Below are 25,214 nucleotides of genomic sequence, written 5' to 3' on the forward strand. Positions count from 1 at the left end.
TCCACCTCACTTAGTTTTTCTCTTGGTGTGTCTACCTTATAAGTTCCTCAGTCCATTTCCCTCAATCGTTGTATATTATCCTGTCTGCCTTCATCCTTTCACTCTATGACTGTTCTTCACTTACTCTCAGTTAACTTCTATTCCTCATTCTTCTAAATGCATCCTTAATTAGACTGTTTTCTGTCTCAGTCTTTATCTTTTTACTTACTTCTGTTTCCTGATTTAGTTTTGCTAACTCACATTGTTTTAGTATCTTTCTTACCTTCAGTTAATTTCTCTGTTCTTCTCTCTCTTTTTGTCAGTGAATCTATATGCCTTACCCTTTGTAATTTTCTCTCCTTCTATTTCTTTTTCTCTCTTTTTGTCCTTCTACCTTAGTTTATTTCCCTTTCTGTGTCCTTCACTCTAACTTTATTTCTAAATAGAGCGTTAGGATTTGTAACCTCTTCATTTGTATCTTTTAATTTAAAATACATATTTTATTAATTATAACTTATTTTGTCTTCTCTGTTTCACAGATACAAAGTGTAGTAAAAAAAATTAATTACAGTTACATTTATTATATGGTAAGTATGACTAAAAAAATGTAGTTTGTCATCACCCTTTGCTTTAAAGTCACTAACATTTTCTCAATCTACCTCATTCCTGTGTCTTTACTCTGCTTCCCTCACTTATTCTTATTCTACATGTTTACTCCCCTTTCCCTATTTCCCCTCTCATATTCAACTTCTTTCAATCTCTATTCTTTACTTCACTTACCCTCTGTTCCCTTCCTTTGCTTCTTCACTCATTCTCTTTTTCTTAATTATTTAACTTACTCCTACACATACACCTCATCCCCCTCCCAACACATACACACACCTGTAACATACACCCCACACACATACCACACACATACCTCATCCACACAAACAATTCTCACACACACACACATTCCATACACACACATACATCGAACACATATACACCCCACACTCATACACTTCTCACACATATTTCACACACCTTCACCTCCACCCACACCGAAACACTCCACACAACCACACCCACAGACACACCTTACACACCCACAGCCCGACCTACACCCACTGACTCCCTATAAGTCACACACACTGCATTACTTATCTTTCTTTGCTGTTTTACTTAAGCCTATTCAGGTACTGTTTCCTTTACTCTCTTTGTCCTCTCTCTTTGTCACTCCCCATGTGTTATCCTAATTTAATTTTTCTCCCTCTTTCACCCCTCTTTACTTATACTACCTGGTCTGTTCTCACTTTCTTTCATCGTTCTTCATTTATCGTGGTTCCGCCACTACCCTTCATTCTCCATTTTTTACTGTCCTTTCATTTTCTTTTAACAGCCAATCACAGTCTCACACTATGTCTACTTTAGTGTTCTTCCTCTCTCTTCCTTTCTTTCGCTCCTTTAGTCATTTTACTTTTCTCACTTTCATCCAATTACACCTTCTCTATTTTTTACTATGTAATAAACAATCCCTCTGTGGTCATCTTGTAGCTCTTTTTCTCTTAACATAACTCTCTTTGTGTCCTTCCCTCATGCTAACTGCTTCATTAAAAAAAGAAATCTTTTTTTGGGGGGGCGCGCCACGGTACGCGTACCCTAAGGACAAAAAATTTACAGGGATCCTTTAAAAATATAGGTTTCATTTTATAAATGAAAGGTAGTTCTGAAAATAACTGTTTTTTTATTCTTTTTGTTGTTTTATATTTTTTTAAAATGTTTTTTGAACATTTTGTACTTTTTTTGGCTTTTCAAAACAGTTTTATATATTTTTTGTATTTTTTATGGGAAGAAACAAAGAGAAGGGGAATTGAAAATGACTCAACTGGAGCAAAAAACAAAAAACGGAAAGAATTACTTCTTTTTTTTGGGGCAAATGTGATTCTGACCAGCAAGGACGATCAGCTTTACGCTCTTTTCACCATAGGCGATGAGCTTGCCACATTCAGTACAAGTGATTCTAAAAGTACCAAATTGTTGCTGAATGCAAGGCATCGTCTCAGTTGTTTCTGGTCCCGATTGACTGGGTTGCTTTCTTTTGGAGCTGGCCCTTGAACACTGGGGGAGGTGACTGGCCAGTTCCCTGATCTCTGCACGAGAATAGTTAGCAGGATGCTTCCGGGTCATATGCCGAATCATGGTATGATTACCAAATGAATATTTTTTATCTGGATTGCCCTTTGAGAGTTCTGCACCACAGATTCGACATGTTACCTTGGCCGCATTAACTTTTTTCTTGCCCTCTGGAAGAGAAAAAAACTCCCATACAATGTGTTCTTTTGGCTTGTATGGGGTATTTTCTTCAGGCAGCCACCTTCTCCCCTCCTCCTCTTCCTCTTCCTCCTCCTCCTCTTCTTCACCACCAATGTATTGTTGTGGTGGTCCTCTTGGTGGTGGTGGTGGTGGTGCAGATGCTCCAGCTGTTGCTGCTACAGTAGCCATTTCAAAGTTCAAAAGAATTGTCTCTGTAGATGAAACAGGTCTTCCTCAGTCAAAGGACAAAGTCAGAGTAAGGAAGAAAGGTGTGGTTTTTTATCATTTGGAAAAAAAAAATGTGCTGAACCAATCAGAAGTGTTATTTTCAGGTCACAAGACCCAGGCTTTACTCATTTGGAAACCAAAACTGTTCTGCACCAATAGAAAGTGTTATTTTCAGGTCACAAGACCCACGCTGGTCACAAGACCCAGGCTATACTCATTTGGAAACCAAAACTGTTCTGCACCCATAGAAAGTGTTATTTTCAGGTCACATGACTCGACGCGCTTACGCTACGCGCCCCGGGCCGCGCCCGTAGTCGCGCTCCGGGGCACGCCGGCGGGTGCGTAGCGTAAGCGCGTCAGGACGTTTCGCGATCGTATGCGATCGCGTGCTTTCGGTTGCGATTACGCTGTGCGTCATATGACGCATCACGCGTGTACGCGATACGTCACGATGTTGTTTTCGCTTGCGGGAATAGCCCTCCCGGGACGCTCCCCGGGACGCGCCCCGGGGCGCGCCGTAATATTGCGCTTACCCGCGTGTTCACCGGTACGCGCCCCCAGGTTAAAAATAAAAAAAAAAAAAAAATTACATATTTATACAATATAAAATTCGTTTTAACATTTTTCACTTTCTATACCTATTAAGATTTGCTATTAAAAAAAACATTGAAATTCACTGAAAAAACCATAGGTTTCACACCAGTTATAGTTAGGAATTAGCATTTAAAAAACCTATTAAATTCACTGAAAAAACCATAGGTTTTACACCAGTTATAGTTAGCTGCAAGTTTTACTCGCATAAAACCATTGAAATTCCCACGTTATAGTTAGTTGGACTCACTATAACTTGCGCGTGCAATGCACTGCTGATGACGTCACATATTACATCACATGGTCAGTGACATCACTCATGACATCACTGATGACACCATCCTTGTGACAGAGTGACAGACCTGCTTTCACTGTAATGTAACCCTTGAAACAAATATTTAAAAATAGAAACTAAAATTTACAAAAAAATGGAGATAGCCATACCACTTACAACAACCAATTCAATAATTCCATTATCTATATACACATGCTCTCATTCACCAACAGTTCAATATAGTCAGTCATACATATACTGACTCATCATATGTAGTGATATACTTATACATCCTGTTACACACCGACAGTCATCCAAAAGTAACTCTCACACATACTCACACATGCAAGTAAATATTGAGCATCCATTTGTTTGCATATACAGCTATACACACACTACCACCTTACTTCTAATGAAACTTACACATACTTACTCTGTTAAACAATCACTTATAGAAACACATACTTATTTAAACAGGAACTCTTACAATCTCTTACTCTCACATATACTCACTTATATACATCAATATTCACATATACTAGATTAAAACATATGTAGTTACTGATAAATACACTAGTGAGACAGTCATTCACTCATTAACACACACATATACACACTCATCCACCCATACAGTCCTGCACATATGCTGTCTTCAAAACACATACAAAGAGAGAGTCAGTCATTCATGCATCGATGTGCTAAGTAATACCCCCACCAAACCATACAAACACTGATACTAAGAAAAATATCTAATAACCTAGATACATACACATGTACCTACTCACCAACCCATGCAGCCACTTATACACAAAGTGAAACACTAATACATATATTTAAATATTTAAACATTACTCACTAATATTTATTTTTCAAAAAGACACACATTCACCGGATGTTGTCATCAGTGATGTCATGAGTGATGTCACTGACCATGTCATGAGTGATGTAATACGTGACGTCATCAGCAGTGCATTGCACGCGCAAGTTATAGTGAGTCCAACTAACTGTAACGTGGGAATTTCAATGGTTTTATGCGAGTAAAACTTGCAGCTAACTATAACTGGTGTAAAACCTATGTTTTTTTCAGTGAATATATATATATATATATATATATATATATATATATATATATATATATATATATATATTTATATATATATATATACACTTAACTAATACTTACATGAAAACGCATACGCCGTTACTATTAATGCCTTTACAATGAAATTCTTTGTAAAAGACATGCATGGTAAAGGCATATGTGTTGTAAAATCCTGCATGGTAAAGGTTATACGTGGTAGTGGTAAATGCGTGGTAACAGCCACGTTTAACGGCGTGCGTGGTAACTGCTGCGTTGGAATGGCTGATTCCCCCTTCGAAGTAATGAAGGTGACACAGTGACAGGTCTGTGAGGGTGTGCCCATCCTATTGTTCCTCTGTTCTGATATTCCATTTCATGACCTTTTTTAGTTGATGTTTAATACCTAATATTTTCTCTCCATCAGCCTCTTGCAGGGATTGTTCTTCCGGACGGTTACTCTCTTGGAAAATGGCATCAAGCCTGTGTATGTGTTCGATGGATGCCCGCCGGAACTGAAGCAGCCATTGGTTCGTAATGCATTTTATAGATCACTAACAGTTTTGATAGATGGTAGACATAGCTACACAGCATCACCCTACACTCCGAAGAGAAGGGAATGTCATTCTGTCCAGTGAATGCTTGGTGTAAGAGTGGCATCCAAGCAGCCTTTTAAAAGGATACAGGTTGCATGCTGCCAGTGGTCAGTTTTAAGGCCTTGTTTTACCCTCCCTCGCTATTGCTCCTGAATTCAGATAGCGATTAATCAGAATTCCAGGAGTAGAGCAACATAAACAACATTGTAAAACTGTTGACCCTCCATAACATTACAAGGGTAACCCATTGTCTTTCCCTTCACCATTCACAATCCTCCAATGTCATGCAGTATGAGAAGTGAAAAACATAGGCGCTAGATGTAAGGGTATGGGGGTGGGGTACCACAGCACCCCAAAATACTGGCATTCTGAATGTGAATGAGCAATGAATATGCCTTTGAATCTTGATTTTATTCTAACATAGAGCTAAAGTTAGGACCTGTCCTGTGGCAAATTGCCTATTTTGTCTTTTAACATGGAGTTTGCTGCTTGATTTTCATTCTCTGACTGCAAAGTGAGAGGATTTTGTAATGTGAACTATGTGACAATCTTGTGTGAAATAAAAGGCTGTAGGGTGTTAATTGTTTTCTAACACACAAAAAACTTGAACTGTACAAACATTTCAAAAGATATCAGCAGTTAGGAAAGCACTAATGAAGCACTTTCTTTTGTAATTCTGAATCGTGATGGAAACAAATATTTTAAAAGGATAAAAACAATCCAAGACACTTGGGGCCATATGTATCAAAGTTCCATTTTGCGAATTCTAAATAGCGATTTTTAAGGAATCGCTATTTAGAATTCGCAAATCGGTATGTATGTACAAAATCACTTTTTTATAGCGATTCCTTACCATTCCTAATTTGCGATTAGCAAATTGCTAATCGCAAATTACCCATTCATTTCTATGGGCCAGGAGGCCCATAGGAATGAAGGGGCAATTTGCGATATAGGAATTTTTTCAAGGGTGCAGGGGTGTCTCAAGAACACCCTGCTGCACCCCTGAAAAAGACATTTGGGGGCATATGGCGCACATACATGCCCTAAGGGCATGTATGAGCGTCATATGGCACCTTTGGTTTTTTGGAAAAAAGCTTTTTTAAAAGAATTCTCAACTTACCACCAACTAGAAGTTGGTGGTAATTTGCGAATCCTTAATGGCATTTTTTGAATATTTTTTGTTTGATACATGGTATTTAAGGAATTGCAAAATTTGCGAGTCCTTAAGTGCAATCGCAAAATAAGGAATAGCAAATTTTGCGATTCCTTATTTTGCATCAAACATGTTACATACATACCATTTAGGTAATTAGCATTCGCAAAGGCCGAAATTCGCAGAATTTCGGCCTTTGCGAATGCTAATTAGCTTGATACATATGGCCCTTGGTGTTGCCCCATTCATCAGCAAAACTACACATCTGTGCACATTTATTGGTCATTTCAGTGGAAAATGCACTGTCTGTCAATGACAGTGCACCACCATATAGCGCTTTAGTAATATATTTGCGGTAGTGTGCTCCAAAAATACTGAATGGACGTGGCTCATTTGCTACACTTGTTTTGTGTGTGATGCTTGAGTATTTCACTATCCCGGTGACTTCAGTGACGTAGCACTGATGGTAGGACCACACTCTGAAAATTGTTTCAGCACCACTGGTGAGAATTACACAATACTAAGGAGTGCTGTTGGAGTCCTGGTCACTATCTGTGTCTGATATTGTTTTCCAAATCATTTGCACCAGAGGCAGAAAAGGGCTTGCCAAGGAAACCAGTGGCTCAGCCAGGAATGAGCACTTGTTTCCAGTTAGTAGACGTTCATGTTACCGAAGAATCCCAAAGGTGGCACGTCGTAAGCCAGGCAAACTCTTTTGCCCACTAACCCAGCTAAACTGTTATCCTGTACTCATCAAAGATAGAGTGAACCAATGGGTGACGCATCGAGCTATGTAATATGCAGGTCCAGGGACTTTGTATAAATAGAGGGGGGCTGACTCACAAATGTACCTTACATTTCAAAATCATTTACACTTTTGAGGAAGATTATTACTTTTTGGCTACACCGAGAATCCACATGTAAATTTACTTCAAAAATGTGACTTACATGTCTCCACCAGATTGAAAAGCCTCGGGGCTTTTCAGAAAACTGTCGAAGCTGTACATAAAGTTAATTTACACTTTTGAGTAATGTATACCTGGAATTTATTATTACACATTTGAGTAACTTTCTTCTCTGATTTTGAGAATAGCCAAAAGTAGTAAAGTTACTCCCAAATGTGAGAGTATATAACATGTGTAAATTACTCAAAAGTTTAAGTTACCTTTGTGAATAGCTCCGAATGTTTGTGACTAGCCCCCAGGTCCTTCAATTTGGAGGAGACATGTAAGTTACCCTTTTGAAGTACATTTACACTCGGATTTTGGGAATAGCCAAGACGTAGTAAATATACTCATAATTGTAAATTATTATGTAAATCCAGCCCATACTGTGTATGGCTTCTACAGATAGCTTTTACATAAAGTAGCAGATTCTAACAGCTGCTGCCAGCTCCTGTACTGTCACACCATTGAGTACCTACTTTGATTGCATCCAGGTGTAATGTCATCATTTTGCTTTGCCACCACCGTATACTGTAGAGCTGAGAGAAGTGGCGGAAAGGTTTCATTTGTGGGAGGGGCAGTAGCAGGATGGGGAATGGTGACAGCAGGTACCAAGCGTGTTTTATGTTACCCATGGATGCCTCATGATACCTCTTGTAATGTCTTATTTTTCTCCTGTGTCAGTAGGTCTCAGGGGATGAAGAAGGTGCACTCGCCACATACAACACGCAGTTGCACAAAGTTTAGTGTTAGTTAAGGAATATTTTTCATCACTAGTTTCCAAATTACAGCATAAGTAACACACTCTGTGGGGAAGTTTCTGTTGTTGATATTCTGTATATTTTATCTAGTGAGGTAGCCTCACTCTCCAGCAGTGCTTTGGTACAGAGATGCTGTCATGATGCTAGTACTGACTTGTGACTTGACGTTTTGCTTCTTTTGCAGCTGGCCAAGAGGGCTGAGACTTCCAAAGTCAGCAGGAGGAGTGTGAGTGCAGGTGAGTAACACACCGACCATGCTGTGCTCCTTGATACTGTTGTTGCCTCCCCAGGACTCTTCTTGACCTCTGCCTGAACAACGTACAGTTTTAATTTTGCTAACATATGCAGAGGGTCCCACAGCCAGATTTATTCATGGAAAGGCACCGGCTGTCATAACACAGCCTAACATGGATCCCAGCAGCCACCAGAAGAAAGCATCTTAGGCACATGCCCATGCCTTCAGTTCAAAAAATACATTTACGAAAGAGCCATCTCTGTGCAGTCTTCACACCACTCAGCCCCACGCATGTAGGATGCAGACAGATCCCTTAGAAGGCTTAGAGGCTAATAGTAGCAGAATGAAAGGTGAATTTGTAGATTTCTACTAGAGAGTGTGAAGTTATGATGTAATATAACAGGTCCTGTAGCTTGCCTGGCCTGGAATTAAAAAATCAAGTGTATGTAATCTTAATTTAGCAACAGTTCACAGCCTTCCATGATATCAGTTTATGCAATATGTGGCTTTCTTGCCGTGTACACTGTTGAGCCAGACATTTGCACATAAATTAGGTAAAAGAAATATATTGGAGCCCGAATGTTGAGATCACAGTTTCTAGAAGGGCAGAGATGTGAGATTTCAAAGAAATTCTCAAGCAGTTGGGTTCCCCAGTGCTCAGTCCATCCCAGATAGTCAGATCTTTTGTCTAAAGTTCTAGAGTGTTGAAGGGCACTCTAGTGCCCCCCCCCACTTTTTGCTGGTGTATCACTGTTTTTTTACTTTAGTCTGGCTGGGGCCCTGCTATTCAGGACCCCAGCCCAGCTGTTTCTTCTCTAAAATGATTGCATGTACTTTAGGTACACTCCAGATTGGTTACTGGGTTACCCTTGTGAGTACCTAGTATATGGTACATTAGGTACCAAGGGCATAGGTACCCCAGAGGCCTACCAGGGGCTGAAGCGTGTATTATGCCACCGCGAGGAAGCCTTCCAAAATGGCACCACAGGTCTGCTACTGCAGCCTGGGTAAGGTGGTGAATGCACCCCTTACTAAGATATAGGTTACCTATATCTACCTTTAATCACTGACACATATAAACCTTTAAGTCACTCCTATGGAAGGCCTTATCGATCCTGAAGGCAGAGTGCTTGGTTTTGTGTGAGAGGGTGCCCAGGCATGAGCAGGACCACTCTGCAGCTTTCGGAATCTATTCTCTGAGGCTGTTCTGTGATGCAGCCAGACCATATACTCTTAAGTGCATTATAACCTCGTGGTAAATGCTAACTTTGGAATGGCTGCATGGAAACATGTCATGATTGGTGTCAAACACTTTGAAATCCTACCCCCCGCCCTTCCTAGCGACGGGGGTGGAATTCTACCCTTCTAGAGGGAGAAGACATGTACACACTTACCTGACCCGTAATAGTTTAAAAGAGCCCTGACATCACAAAATGGATGCCACAGACATGTGTCTGACCTCCTGCTACTGGACAAAACTCTGGCAGGGGAGGCCTGGATAATAGGTTTCCTGTCACAGGGAGGTCTAACTACCTCCCAGACAGGCTTTAGTGTATTGGGGCTGGGTGGGTGCATTATAGAATGCTTTTCAGACAGTCCTGGGGGAACACTTGGTGTTCCTGTGCATACCCCAGTTCAAACCGGTTGCAGCGGCACTCAGCCCCTGCTCTGGCACGAAACAGGACAAAGGGAAAGCGGTGTAACCACCCCCCTCCCAGGATCCTCCCATAGGTGGGTCCCTAGAGTATGTCTAACCCCCTAACTTAGTATAAGTATGGGATCCCAGTCATTAAGACTTTAGATTACATCTGGACGAAACTCTGCAACATATCTGCTGGAACCTCGACATTCTATTTCAACTAGAAGACTGAAGAATCTCCCTTGGGGTCAAGGAGTGACTCCCCTGTTCAAACAGGCACCAAGAAGCATCTTGCCGGTCTGCATTTCCAAGGCTCCCGCCGGATCCCAACGGATTTGCGACTCAAGACATGGACTTCCAGACTTCCCAGAGGACCTCATGAGTGACGTGAAACCGGAAGTCCTGGACACTGTGCACATTTGCAAGTGCATCGACTTACCGAGCTTTCCCAAAGTTGTGCATTGGGCATTGGGCTACTTGTAGTCCGAACCCCGAGCACCATCTGCACTGAAGATTGTGGCCCTACACTCCACGAGTGTTCCATGGGCCCGCTTCTAGCATTTCTGCTCGAGGCTCCTTCGCGATCCCTGGTCCGACGACTGGTGGGTCCCCAAGAAGGTAACTCTTCTGTTTCTTGGGCTTTCCTGGTTGCTCCAGATGTGCTCTGACTCCCCTCCAAAGGGTGAGTCCCTCAGACCTTGCTTATCTGCACCGATGCCAATCTTTGCTTTCTGCATGGGTTGCTGTTGCCAAGGCTTGTTGGGTCCAATCCGGATACCGACACCGCAGCACTCGACATCCTTCATGGGACAGCTCAAATCCAACGTCTGGTCATTGTCGACACCTCCTGGTCCTCTTGGCTGAAGAGTCAAGCTTCACCTTCTGCACCAGAAATCACCAGACATCGGTTGGCATCTTTTCATCACCTTCCTGGTCACTGGCATGTGACACAGACTCTGCCCCCTCTGCTTTATGGTTCTTCACATCTCTGATCCACCCTTGGATCCAAACGGACACTTTCCACTTGGACGCCAGCAGCATTTTGCAGAAGCTCTCCATTGAAATCCACGACAAAACCCAACACGAATAGACACCTTTGCACCCGGCTTCCCTGGGTGAGGTAACTTGAGTACTCCAGAGCTCCCGTGGGTGTTGACTCTTGGACCTCCTAGCACTAAAGGAGTTTGCTCTAAATCCTCTTCTAAGTGTCCTTAATCTTTAAAATTCCAACCGCAACTTTCCCCGTAGAAGTTAATGGTGATTCGCGGCTGTTCTTAGACACTGTACACGTTCCCTGTGTCACTACCTTGGGTGGTTCCTGGTGGCCCCAGCGGTTCTAAAGGCTCTAGGCCTTGTATCTATGTCAGTCGTGGTTCTTAATATATGGTTTGGTATGCCATTAGGGTTCAATGTATATTGTGCTAATTTACTGTGTTCTAAATAAGTTTACTGAATGTATTTTTGCCTCTAGCCTCATAAAGACACTAGAGGAATGTGTTTAGAATAAATACATATATTTTATATATATACCTGGTGTGGTTCTCCATTCATTTGATCATTCATGAGATTATAGTCTGGTAAAACAAGATGCTTTACATTCCTCCAAGACTTAGCCTGAAGGCTGCTCTCCATAGCTACCACTAGGATATCTTTCTATATAGGTTGTCTTTAAACCTACCATCAGTAGGGGTCGTTTGGACTGGTGCAAGGTGCCCACTAGAACAGTGGACAGCATATGCCAGGCCAACTTCTCACAAGATCCACTTGGAAGAGGTCGCAACTTAAATAGTCAAAAAATACTTTTACCGATCAATCCAAAGCAATTTATATATGACACATAAGGGAAAAAACTTTACTGTCTGCAAGGTGAGGCCTTATATGAAGGTATTGTGTTCAAGTTGGATGGCAAGTTAGCCTCTGTGTTGGGTCTAATTAGGTGCAGGTAAAGCAGCCATGATATACTCCTTAATTTTCCACAATATCCTTAGCAGCAATAGCAAAATCCTGAAGTTCAACAGCTACACCAGCTCAGCAGAGAAGGAAACGTTGACACTGCGCAGAGTAGAAAAGCAGATACACGTTTGCTTCTTAACAATATAGCATGATTTGCAATATTTAGATCAGCATCTCTTACATTTCCATTAAAAGAGTGCTTGCCATAGTACTGCCACACGCGCAGTGCAGAAACTACTCTAGTAAACATCCTTGTACACTTATGTCCTCCATATTAAAAAATTCCTAATGTGAACCACACACTCCAATCTGACGGATTCATCCACATCTCTACATTCTCAACAATAGTCCTGCCTCGTTTGCTGTCACAGGGAAGACGTCTCTGCACATCCATCTGTCTACATTTCCAATAGTTATGATGCCCGAACCCCTTAGGAGATGCCTTGATAGGAAGCTGATCACCAATGCTTGATAAGTAATAAGACTATCATACCAATAAAATGTTTTTTTTTTAAAGACTGTCATTCGTCGCAGACTGGGGCCCAAACTGCCTTAACTTTGCTTTAAACCAGATCTTTCAGGATCCCTCATCTTCTCTGAGCCCTGCCTCTTTCTTTCAAGGGCCTCAGCTGTGGACCATCTGTTCACTTTCTTCTGAGGTTACTGCATTGGTTATGTTCAGAGAATAATTCAATCCTGAGACAGCTGCGATTGTTGAATAATTTTAGGTTTACAGTACTTCCACATAATCCATCGTTTGCTGCATAATGTGCAGATTTCAACTCAAACATCGGTTTCTAGCTCAAGCAGATAACAAGTTAGTAAACAAAACGTGCCACACTTGTTGCTGCAAACCTGGAGTGCCTCTGCAAAGATGAACAAATCACCTTTCAAGTGGGGACTGCTGTATTCTGGTGTTAAACTGGTTCTGATCAGGTGAAACATCTTCACAGACAGTGCGATAAAATGATCGAATAGCATAATTAAACTGCAACAGATTGTGCTGCATTATGCCACATTTGATGTATTTTATTATCACATAATGTATGTACCCTGTCGCATCATTTCTTCATTCTTTGCCGCACAATTCCCATGACCCTAGTTAAACTCTTGGTCATTCATATTTATGTGGACACACAAACACACATATACACTCTACTGCAGGGATACTCAAAGTACGCCCCAGGGCCGAATTCGGCCCTCCTCACATGTAATTGTGGCCCCCTGGTGAACAGCAGCACTGAACTGCTGTTTACTTAACAGAGCAGGAAAATTCAGAAAGCTGTAAAATAAATGGGCATATTTTATTTACATGTTTTACACATTAGATAAAGTGACCATAAGGAAGAAAAGAAATTGCCCTAGACAACCTATCTTTAGGAACACCTTTAGTTTTAAATACACCTATTGTTTTAAATTCTCTGCAAATAATTGTCTTGTATTAACATGTATGAGAGTTTAAACTTAGTAGATCAGATTTTCACTGTATGGAGAGGCATTTAATAGCAGTGATATTAAACATGATCTTGGAAACTTTCATGCCGCCCCCAGTCTGAAAACAATGCTATTAGTGAACCAAGAGGAAAGTAATGTGTCAGGTGCACCTTGTGTGTATCCTTTGTTCTTATATAATTGGAACACTATTGTAGTTTATCAAATAAATCATGAGAAGGGTTTGTACCCTACATATCCTATTCCTTAACTCATGTATTTTAAGGGGCTCCAATATGTGTGAGTGAAGAAATAGCAGGCAAAGTGAAAATAACAAATTGCCTAGGATCACACAATTTCCTCAAGTGGGAAAGCCAGGACTGATGCCAGGTTTTCTGGTTTCACATTTTGCAATTCGGCCATCAGATGAGTATTTCTTTCCCTCTCATGTTTTACATTATAAGTTGTTGCTTTGATTTTAATTCTTGATGCATGAGAATAGAGCATAGGTGGCAGACAGAAGTCATGTGAAGGCACGGTTTGTTGTCCACACATGCATCACCCTGACCCTCCCATTCTTTGGAACCGGTGCGGCCCTCGGGCATGTCACTGACAGTACTTTGCAGCCCCCTGGGAAATGTCTGTGAGCATGCTCTACTGTATTGTTTATCGACTCTTTGCCTAAAAGGCTCTCACTTTTAATATATTCAATTTACATTTCTTCAGGAGGTGTTTCCTCATCCGGCAGCCTAGCAGAGCTCAGTGTGGGTAAGCCAATGAATACTGTTTAGGGTTGATTATTATCTGTCGTGGTTACTATCTTCCATAGCTCACAGTTCCTCGACTTCTCCCTTTTCAGGCCTGGAACCTCTTCTGATCCCTGATAGAGCTGTAGAGAAGGACTTCGAGACCCTGCTGCGGCACTTGGGAGTTCCCTGCATACAGGTAGAGTCAAGCGTGCGGCTGGTTACTAGACATGGCCGCCCTGCGGGGACATCGTTTGCTATTAAGATCTAAAGATGTCTAGTTTGGGAAGATTGCATGATCAGTCGTTTGTAGGCATCTCCAGGTTGAATATTTCAGGTTGGTGAGTCAAGTGTTCACTGTTGGAAAACTTCAGCAACTGTAAGTGTTGATACACAGATGTGGCCTGCTACCCGCCTATCCTTGGGTGCGGCACTTTGTGACTGGCAGCTGGGCTCATCCGGAAGCCATTGGGGCTTTGCAGGTTCACATTTCTACATCTCAGGAAAAGGGACTGCAGAGCAGTAGACCTTAAGTAAGCCAAATATACACGATCCCCTCTTTTTCTTCAGATTGACCTATGTGGATGTGCATTGCCGGTGTGTGTGCAGTGTCAGCGTATGCCCTCCATTGTGAATACAGTGTGGTTGTACATCCCCGGTATGTTTGCTATGTGGGTGGGCTTCCCCCATTTATTATTTGACACTGAAACTGGCCATGATCTACTTTAGAAAGAAGAACACCTGGTGGGAAAGCAGAAGCTGAGATCTGGGAACAGAGGCTCCAGTTTACTGGATAAAAAAAAGCACTGTAGCTGAAGGCTGTATTTTGTGATGCAAGGGAATGAAGTTTTCAAGCAGTGTCACTAAAACTGCAGGGAGTCAAGCACATATTGAGTACGTCAAGAAGGTGTAACCATCTCTATCACTATATGAATCATTAGACTGACCTCACCTGCAGAACTGTGCCTTGTTTTAAGAATACATTTTCAAGGAGATCATCTGGAGGAGAATTATCAAGATGCTCCAATGTCCCACTAGAGCCTGTCATCATGAATGCAAAGATAAAAGGAGTGTGATGGGCATGTCAAAGAGACATTTAAATACATCAAGTGTGTAGCAAATTGGATCCTGATGTTGCGGTGAGACGTGTTGGTTGGAGCACAGAGAAAATACAAGGAAGATTTCCACAGAATGGTCTGTACGTTCTGTATGGATGAAGAGGAGTAGTAAATGCAGAGTAAAAGCAGAGCTAGAGAGCAAGTGATGCTGCAGCGAGGAGAGATAGAGAATGATAATCCGCACTGAAGAGCTTTGTTGATGTCAATATGTATGACCATCTATTGTAATATCAGACAACCCTAACTTTTTTAAATAAAACACAGAAAATCAGGGGCACTCCTTGATTCTGGTGACTGAGATGTGATAATATCAGAAAACATTCCTGTCAAGAAAATGACTGTACTATCACTGGTCATTCCCTGGTTTGGCATAGAGTTGATTGATGAGATGTGGGACTCACTGGTGCTTGATTTAGTTCCTCATGTGACCCAGGTCAGCCTTATTAGGCTCCCTAAAGTAAACAAAATTCGTCACTCTCTCATCGAATAGAATTTTAATTTACAACGTATACTGTGATCCATAGTTCCATTTAGGAGGTTGGGTAAACGTTTAATGAAGCACTCTCAACCGGTCCTGTTCAACCTGTTTTTGATCAAGGAGAAATTAAGCAACCAGGTTTGACAATTCCATTAAATGCAGAAATTCATTTAATGTTACTGGAACTGTCACTGCTTCCATGCCCTTAGTTAACTGTCGAATTAATTCCTCTTTTGATCGTAAATATTCTAAAGTGTCTGTAACTTCCTCATCTGCACCAGCTCTCATTGGATTTTTAGGAGTTTCTCTTCTCATTGGGGTTTCAGGAAAATTTCTGCTCTCATCATAATCACTAAAATGTGTCCTTGTTTCTAACCTTACAGGAGTTTCAAAAGATTTAGAATTATTCGGGTACAATCTGGATGATTCTTCATTTAATGGTGGAGCACTTGGTGTGGTTCCTGTAGAAACCACCGGAGTAGACCAAGAACAAGCTGGTTTTAAAGGAGTTTGTTTTTTATTAGCTAAATAAATTTCTTCTAGGACTGGGTCTTCTGATTCACTTTCGACAACAGTATTATTTTTCTTTTGGGTATTCTTTTGACCTGGTATTTCAGTAATCATTTCTCTCACTGTATAGAGACCATCATACATATCTGCCTGTCTCCACCGACGCATTCTATCTTCATGAGTTTCCTGTTTAAAATGTGATGATTTTGGCCGGTCTTATCATACCATTTGCTTCCCGTTGAAGTTGAATCATCTCATCCTCCCATTCAACTAAAGCTTCAAATTGTGTTGGTCTAGGCTTCAGCACAAGAGCTGTCATTTTTTCTCTTAAGTTTTTCAAAATTCTCATATTGAATGAACCATCTTCCGGCCAGGCTAAAACACCATCGTCTTTAGTATAATGCATCCAAACATCAAACCAAAGGCAAGTATGATAACCATATTCACCTTCCATATAAGCTGCAGGTGTTTTGTACTTATGAAGTAATTTTCCACCTCGTGTTTCAATTTTCTTATCGGATGAAATAAAAATTTTAAATTTTTGAAGCCATGTAAGCTTTTTCTCTTCTTTCTTGTAATAATAACTCATGTTTTAATCAAATCCACTTAATTGGAAATGATCGTAAATATTTCCTGGTTGTACCGCCAAATTAGCCAATCCGTGCGCGAAACACACCAACAAACCAATCAGGTTAAGCCACGTCACCACCTTGCTCAACCAATAGAAATGGAGCTTTCTAAAAGAGCCAATCAGCTTACAGCTTGACTCAGTCACATGAGCCAATCAATGCTCTTGATGTGACTGATGTTAGCCAGTCACAGCGCGGACCTTGTGACGTACACAGCCGCTGCGGCTTCTCGTGTCTCACTCTCAGAGCTCACCCCTCCTTCACTAAAACCTTTAACAGCGCCATTTTAAGAACGTATTTTCAATGAAACTCAATTAATAACAACAAAAAGAACAAACCATTTGTCTGTTTTGCTAAAATAAAGTGACAGTTTTTACAAGCATGCAAGTATTCTTTTGTGTGGAATAGGTGACGCTATTCTCACAGAATATACATTCGTTGATAAAGTAAACCTTCAAACAAGTAATAACGACCTCGTTTCCTTCTGAATGCACATAAAGTAGCAATTCAAAGTTTGACTCGAACGGAATTACAAAATCATTTACGCACTTTCAAACGGAAAGTTTCCCTGACCACACATACATGAAATCCTGGCAGGACTTTAACCAGCCACAGAAATCCTGAATCGCCAATAAAATAAACAACGTTACTTTACCCTTCACTCAAGTTTGAATGTAATCTATTACTCTTTTCGCAGTGAGTTTTAGAACGGGCTCTTTGTCCCTATACTCAAAGCTACGATTTCATAGACAATCCTTACTATACATTTTACCTAACACACCTATATGCCTAACACGTGTTGTACGATCACAACATTAGTGATAATAATGTTATGTTATGTTAAAAATGCTCTTTTATAGCGCACGGCTACTCCTAGGAGTGTCCCAGCGCTTTGGCAAAGAGCCCTAGGAATAAGAGAAACATAACACGACGCAAGCAGGAGAACAGTTACTGGGCAAAAAGCCAAGTTTTAAGTCCTTTTCTAAAGGAGAGCAGATCATCAGCTTTCCTAAGCAGGACAGGCAAATCATTCCAACCTTGAGGCGCTAGAAAACGAAAGGAACGTCTTCCGATTCTAGCAAGGCGAATGGGGGGAATCAAGGCTTTAGATAAAGTCGCGGAACGTAACGTCCTGCGAGGCACATAAAAAGCCAAGCGCTTCTGAAGATATTTGGGGCCTATCTGATGAAGGGCCTTGAAGGCAAAAGTAAGCGCCTTAAAAGCGATCCCTTTGGCGACTGGGAGCCAGTGCAATTTTTTTAGCAACTCTGTGGCTCCAGCTCTGCGCTGGAGACCAAAGATGGCTCTGGCCGCAGAATTTTGCACAATCTGCAGTCGAGCCAAAAGATATCGGCAGGCCAAGATAGAGAACATTCGCGTAATCCAAACGCGAGCCTATCAAGGCCTGCACGATGATCTTTCTATGCTTCAGCGACAGCAGCGGAAGAAATCTCCGCAGCATCTTCAGAAGGCCGAAGCATTTGCCAGTCAGCCCAATGATCTGGGGGCCAAAGGCGAGGCCATCATCTATCACAAAGCCCAGATTTTTAGCTTTGGAAGAGGCGGCATCCGGTGGAAACATATCTGAAGGCCACCAGGCCTTCCAGCCAGGATCAGGAAGGCATCCAAAAAAATGCAATTCCGATTTATCGGAATTGCATTTTAGGCTGTGTCGCTGGAACCAAGCAAAGACAGCTCCCAAACATTCTCTAATCCGAGGACCGTCAAAATCCTTGCCCTTATCAAATGTAAAGAGCAACTGGGTGTCATCAGCATAGGTTATGATCTGGGCACCAAAAGATTCCGCAACCGCCGCCAGAGGGGCCATATAGATGTTAAAAAGCGCAGGGCTTAGAATGGAACCCTGCGGCACCCCCACCTCAAGCGGCGGCATTTCAGCGGAAAACGGAGGTGCCCAGACCACTTGCCGGCGGCCGGTCAGAAATTACTTAAACCAATTCAGCACCGTCCCCCGAAAACCGATCTCCTGGAGTCTTAAAAGGAGACCTTCATGGGGGACGGTGTCGAAAGCCGCCGACAGATCCAGCATAATCAAAATGGCCTTCCCTCCAGTATCCAGAACCTCCCTGATGGCATCGGTGACCTCGAAAAGAGCGGTCTATGTACTAAGATTCGTGCGAAAGCCCGATTGAGAGTCATGGAGAATGTTGTTACTCTCAATAAAGTTGGAAATGGAGCTGTGCATGTGCTTCTCGGTCACCTTAGCCAGAGCAGGGAGGAGAGAGATGGACCTGTAGTTAGCATGGATAAGAGGATCAAGGTTAGTCTTCTTGATCAGTGGAAGAATCAATGCATGCTTCCACGCTTGAGGGACAACACCCGTGCTCAGTGAAGCATTAAGCAGAGGATTAAGCAACGCATTTAAAGCCAGTGCTACTTTCCCCAAACATTTCGCCGGGCAAGGGTCAAGCGGAGAGCCGGACTTGAGCCAAGACAAAAGGTCAAGAGAGACCGTGGGAGACATCACCGGAAATTCCGACAGGAGTGGGCCTTCCTCAGTTATAGATGTAGACAAGCTAGATGTAAAGCCAGGCACTGGCGTAGGGGACAAAAGGCGAAAGGAATCGTGAATAGCTTTAATTTTATTCACGAAAAAGTCCGCTAACTGGCTAATCCAGACTTCAGTGTGCGCATGGAAGGGAACACCAAGGGAGGGGGAAGTAAACTCCTTAACTATCCTAAATATCTCTTTACTGGTACTCTCTGAATCGTCTATTCTACGCTCAAGGTAGACTTTTTTCCCCGCTAGGATGTGCCTATGATATAGCTTAATGGCTTCTCTATAACTAGCCTTGAGATCCGTGTCATACAGGCGTCTCCAGGCCCTTTCGGCTTTCTTACATTCCTGCCGCATCGCACCCAAAGATGAAGTAAACCAAGGGGCCGAAGCACGCCTATCGGCAGACTTAGCCAGCTTCCCTGGAGCTAGCTCCTCAAAGCAAGCAGTCATCCACTTATGCACCGACTCAAGATTTTCCTCCAGACTACTAGAAAGTAAGCAGGGATGACGACAAAGCACATCAGATACCATTTCGGCGGAAACCTGGTGAAAAGGCCGGGTAATTCCTCTCTGGTCTTTCAGTGCTCTCGGGGCCGTCACAGAGATGAGGGGTAAAGTAAACTTTATTAAAAAATGATCAGACCACAAAATGGTTAGTGGCATGGATGTACCAATCGTTTTCGTGGAGAAAACTTGATCAATGGTGTGGCCCTTGTTATGAGTTGGCCACATGATATATGGAACCAGCCCTAAAGGTGAAGTAATGTCCCGCAACTTAAGAACATCAGGATCGGTGTTATTATCCATATGGATGTTCAGATCACCCAATAAAATACAGTGGTCTGATTTAAGACAAGGCACAGAAAGTGCCGCCTGCAATTCGTCGAAGAAGGGGCCCAAAGGACCAGGTGCTCTGTAGAGTAAAATCCCGACGACCGTTTGATGAGGTGACAGCGTAAGAGTGAAACCAAGGGCCTCACAGTTAGGGATATTGTCAATCAAAAAGGTAGTACAGGAAAAGAACTTATTAACAGCCAAGGCGACCTCCCCTCCTCTGCCTATCACTCTATCCTTCCTAAATATGGTATAGTCTGGAGGGATAGCATTAGCTAGATCGGGACCTGAGCCGTCTCCAAGCCATGTCTCAGTAAGAAACAGACAAGGTGGTTTAGACTCCGTCAGTAGGTTCCAAATATCGAGGGAGTGTCTGCCAAGAGATCTCGTGTTGAGAAGAAGGCACTCATTTAGAGCAGGTGAAACGGCCGGCTGGTTAATGCCGATGCTCGAAAGACGCCAGCCACAACCCACGCAACCTCTCTTAAGAACACGCCCTCCCGGAAATTTATGATGGCAAGACGAGAAGTCCCTACGCAGAGCTAAGAGCTCAAAGGAAGAGTAGGAAAGCATTCCGACAAAGAGACAGCGCCAACCTAGGAAATATAGAGAAGAGCCAGAGGCCGCCCCCATACGCCTCCGAGACCCTGACGAGCGCAGACGGGCAGGACTCTGGTACGACTCAGGCGCAGCGATGGCGCTCCCACTGCGCGTCACCGCTGCGCGCTGTAATGAGCGTCTTAAGTAGGCGGCTCCGAATACCCCCGAGCGCTAGACCGCTCAAAGATGGCCGCCAAAGTCCCTCCTGACCCAAGATGGTGGAGGTAGCACCCAAGCCTCCCCGGGAACCGGACCCGCAAAACAGCGGTGGAGGAACAGAAGAATTATGGTGCAAGTGAAGGCCAGAACACAGCGCCAGGTAAAATCAGGGGAAATTAAATAAAACAAAAACAAATACAAAACTGGTTTTTAAAATATTCAAAAGCAGCGCTCTAGGTGCGCGAAGTCGCGCTCGGACGCGCTATGCCGCTTCCAAACCAAATGGTTACCTTTACCAGGCTGACCACGGAATACAGACGCCTTAAGTAGGCGGCTCCGAATACCCCCGAGCGCTAGACCGCTCAAAGATGGCTGCCAAAGTCCCTCCTGACCCAAGATGGTGGAGGTAGCACCCAAGCCTCCCCGGGAACCGGACCTGCTAAACAGCGGTGGAGGAACAGAAGAATTATGGTGCAAGTGAAGGCCAGAACACAGCGCCAGGTAAAATCAGGGGAAATTAAATAAAACAAAAACAAATACAAAACAGGTTTTTAAAAATATTCGAAATCAGCGCTCTAGGTGCGCGAAGTCGCGCTCGGACGCGCTATGCCGCTCCCAAACCAAATGGTTACCTTTACCAGGCTGACCACGGAATACAGACGCCTTAAGTAGGCGGCTCCGAATACCTCCGAGTGCTAGACCGCTCAAAGATGGTTGCCAAAGTCCCTCCTGACCCAAGATGGTGGAGGTAGCACCCAAGCCTCCCCGGGAACCGGACCCGCTAAACAGCGGTGGAGGAACAGAAGAATTATGGTGCAAGTGAAGGCCAGAACACAGCGCCAGGTAAAATCAGGGGAAATTAAATAAAACAAAAACAAATACAAAACAGGTTTTTTAAAATATTCGAAAGCAGCGCTCTAGGTGCTCGAAGTCGCGCTCAGACGCGCTATGCCGCTCCCAAACCAAATGATTACCGTTACCAGGCTGACCACGGAATACAGACGCCTTAAGTAGGCGGCTCCGAATACCCCCGAGCGCTAGACCGCTCAAAGATGGCTGCCAAAGTCCCTCCTGACCCAAGATGGTGGAGGTAGCACCCAAGCCTCCCCGGGAACCGGACCCGCTAAACAGCGGTGGAGGAACAGAAGAATTATGGTGCAAGTGAAGGCCAAACACAGCGCCAGGTAAAATCAGGGGAAATTAAATAAAACAAAAACAAATACAAAACAGGTTTTTTAAAATATTCGAAAGCAGCGCTCTAGGTGCGCGAAGTCGCGCTCGGACGCGCTATGCCGCTCCCAAACCAAATGGTTACCTTTAATAATAATACCACTATTCTGAAACAGATCAAATGCACTGTGTAGCTTCACTCGTGTCACACCACACTGTACCGGTACAACTAGGAATTTTCACACTGCAGGAAAAAACCTTTCGACTACATATAACAAATGAACAAAACTCAACATATGTTAAACATCGATCCTATATAATTACCATGTAGCATATTTGTTACCATAGCAACCGTATCTCTGCTACCAGATAATTGATCCAGCGCCCCTATAGGAAATATGCCATAATCTACACTACCCAACTCCACAATACTCGCTATTAATCATAAATCATTCACAAGGCCCATAAACTAACATGACATATTTTGAGCAACTGAATCATGTGACCTAATTAATAAACCTATTCACAAATTATATACATTTATATACATCTGCAGAAAAACGAACTCATCATATTTTTACAAACCTTATGATTAAGTAAGCCACTGAGGCAAATAGATCTGCTAATGGTAACCTGAACACATGAAATAACAAGTCCAGCTTTTTTTTCAAAGATATTATTTATTAACTATTTATTCAAAGAAAATGCATTAGAAATCTTTTTATTTAAGCATTATTATTGAGATTTTAGCAAAAAGGTAATGACAGTTTCAAACATAATCAAATAGCAAAATATTCAATGGAAATAACAGTTTGACATCACCTAGACCCTAAGTCCCTAGCTACACTTGTCCCATTAAAAAGTAAGAAGAAAAGTCATTAGGCCCTAAGGGAATCTTACGTGCTCAAAGTAAAGTCCAACAGCACGATACGCCCAACTGGTGATCAGCAAGCAGCAGCGCTCTCCCTCCCAAGGGGAACAGTTTTTATACCTTTCTAACTAACTAATCTAAGAAAAATTAAGTACTTTTTCCGCCACTCAGAGTCCTCATTGGCTGTCAAATGACAGACCATAATGTCATCACATTATTTGGAGCCTAGTTCCGACTCTTTCTTAGAGTCTATTGTTCTTTATTTTCCAAGTCACGAAGCTTCCTCCAGTTTGTTACATTTAAATAATTTTGTTTGTGACTTCCTTAGCTTGAAAATCTTTCTGCCGGTTCCTGTCCTTGGCCACGCTGACCAAAAGTACAGTCAGTTCATTTGTACAACCACGTTTGCATTTTCTTCTTTCAGAAACTTGGCAGGAATTTTTCCACACCGGGCTCTTGCTTTCTCTGAGCAGAATCTTTGCCAACTACACGTTATGGATGCACTAGGCCTCAAACCTCTTTTCGTTAACTAGTATATAAACAAACACAAAAGAATAATTAATGCAGGAAATAAAGTTCGTTCTGTTACCCACCCACCTTTGCTAATTATTAACCCATTAATCTATGTTACCTAGCATAAGCAGATAAAGCAACAAACAGATTCGTGCAACATTTAAGACAGAAAAACAGAACATGAGCACACAGAAATAAGCACATGCCATTAATAAACGGCCGCATTTAGTTCTGACATGACAATAGACAGGATTAATTCATTATTTTTCACACACATGCAAATGCAACATAATGCACGTTTATGAGCACACATATTAGTTTCCCACGTGTTCATGTAAAATGCAACTTTTACTCTAGGTTGGTTAGTAATTTTCATCGCACTCTTAATTAATAATATTTATTTATTAGGGGGCGTGGCTACGCAGGCGAACGAAATGGCCGCCTGAATGTAGAGCTCCGCCGGGCGAGAGAGGACCGGGGCCGTTCGCATGAGATCCGGCACTGCGCGGGGGTCGAAATATGCCTACAACTGACCCCTAACGCCACCTGATGCAGCCTGCCTAGTCTGGAGGAAGGGGGACGGAGTAGACGGGCGGAACAGCTGAGGGGTGCTGAGGCCGACTGTGCCTCGCGGGCCGTTACGTTGCAGCGCCGGAGCGCCTGGTGAGTCTGCTTGATTGCCTCCTCGTTGTCCCCTTCGGCCTTGCGGTCGCCGTTGTGCTCTCCCTGGTCCGCTGCTCGGCCCCGGTGGTGTCCGTTGTTGGAGGCGCGGCCCCTCGGTCCGCGACCGGCACTTGCGGCCTGGTCCGGCCTTGGGAGCCGGGGCCTCGATTTTCGGGGACTGCCCGGGAAGTGCGGCGGTAGGCGGGGGGTGCGGGCGGCGGGCTCTGAGGTTGGGGGGTGATTGGCGGGGGGTGCGGCCGGCGGGCTGCTAGGCGCGCTACGGTCGGCCACGCTTTGCTGTACACGGTGGGGGCCCATCACCTTTGCCCCCACCGGTAACGTGCACCCCAGACCCGCGTCTGTCCCCCTGCAGACCCAGAAATTGCACACTCTCCTGATCTCCTGCTAATGAGGCTGGCCATGAGTATCGAACGCCTGTGCAAATTCACAAGACCGGCGCTGGCTGCATGACCTGCGTACCTTGCCCATTTGTGCTGCTGATGCCTCGAGGACCTGCACACCTGGTCCCCACACTACGCCATCATTTGCTACCTGTCCCGGCGGGGCTCTGGACCTGCCGGCTGCTGCTCAGGGATCGCCGCGGCCATCTGCTGGCCCTACCTCCTACGCAGGGCCTCTGACGCTTTGCTCCAGCCGGGTTAATACCCCGTCGACCTACGTTCCTCTGCCTTGGCGTCTCTGAGGCTCCTGCGGTGCGACTCAGCCCTAGTGCGGGGAAATATCGGGAACTCCTGATCCTCTGTTCCCGACCTGAACGCCCTGCTGTCGGGGTGCCCTGACGCTGTGCTCGACTTTCTGGCTGGTCGCAGTTGTCGTTGGGTCCTGTGACACTGGTGCTTTGCCCGCCATCACTTCCAACATGGTTAAGAAAGATGCTACCCAGAAGAGACTTACCTTCAGTTCGGCGCCCCCCCCGTGCATCTGCGGCTTCGCCTGCAGCTGAGGCGGACACCGGGGGCCAGGCGGCGGCGAAGGACACCGCTGGTATGTTCGCTGAGATGATGGGTGAGATGCGGGCTGGATTCAAGGCCTTGGATTCTCGCTTCGATACCCTCGAAAAGAAAATGGCGGACATGGGCGCGACGATTCAGCTGCACGATAGGCGCCTGGACCTGGCGGAATCCAGAGTCTCCGACATCGAGGATGGGGCTGCGTCGACGCTGAAGAGGTTGGAACGTGTGGAAAAGATCCTTAAAGACGTCGCAATCAAGAACGAGGATTTAG

General features: G+C 43.7%; 1 protein-coding gene across 1 annotated transcript in view; it reads left to right on the forward strand.

Annotated features, from left to right (window-relative positions):
* Positions 1 to 25,214, forward strand: part of LOC144828418 (putative flap endonuclease 1 homolog) — a 96,380-nt gene that overhangs the window by 35,365 nt on the left and 35,801 nt on the right. The window contains exons 3-6 of the mRNA XM_078686545.1: positions 4,873 to 4,975; positions 8,084 to 8,135; positions 13,884 to 13,925; positions 14,017 to 14,102. Of these exons, the coding sequence (XP_078542671.1) occupies positions 4,873 to 4,975; positions 8,084 to 8,135; positions 13,884 to 13,925; positions 14,017 to 14,102 (283 nt within the window). The remainder of the gene's footprint in view (positions 1 to 4,872; positions 4,976 to 8,083; positions 8,136 to 13,883; positions 13,926 to 14,016; positions 14,103 to 25,214) is intronic.

Source organism: Lissotriton helveticus, chromosome 4_1, assembly GCF_964261635.1.
Source record: "Lissotriton helveticus chromosome 4_1, aLisHel1.1, whole genome shotgun sequence".
Taxonomy (NCBI): domain Eukaryota; kingdom Metazoa; phylum Chordata; class Amphibia; order Caudata; family Salamandridae; genus Lissotriton; species Lissotriton helveticus.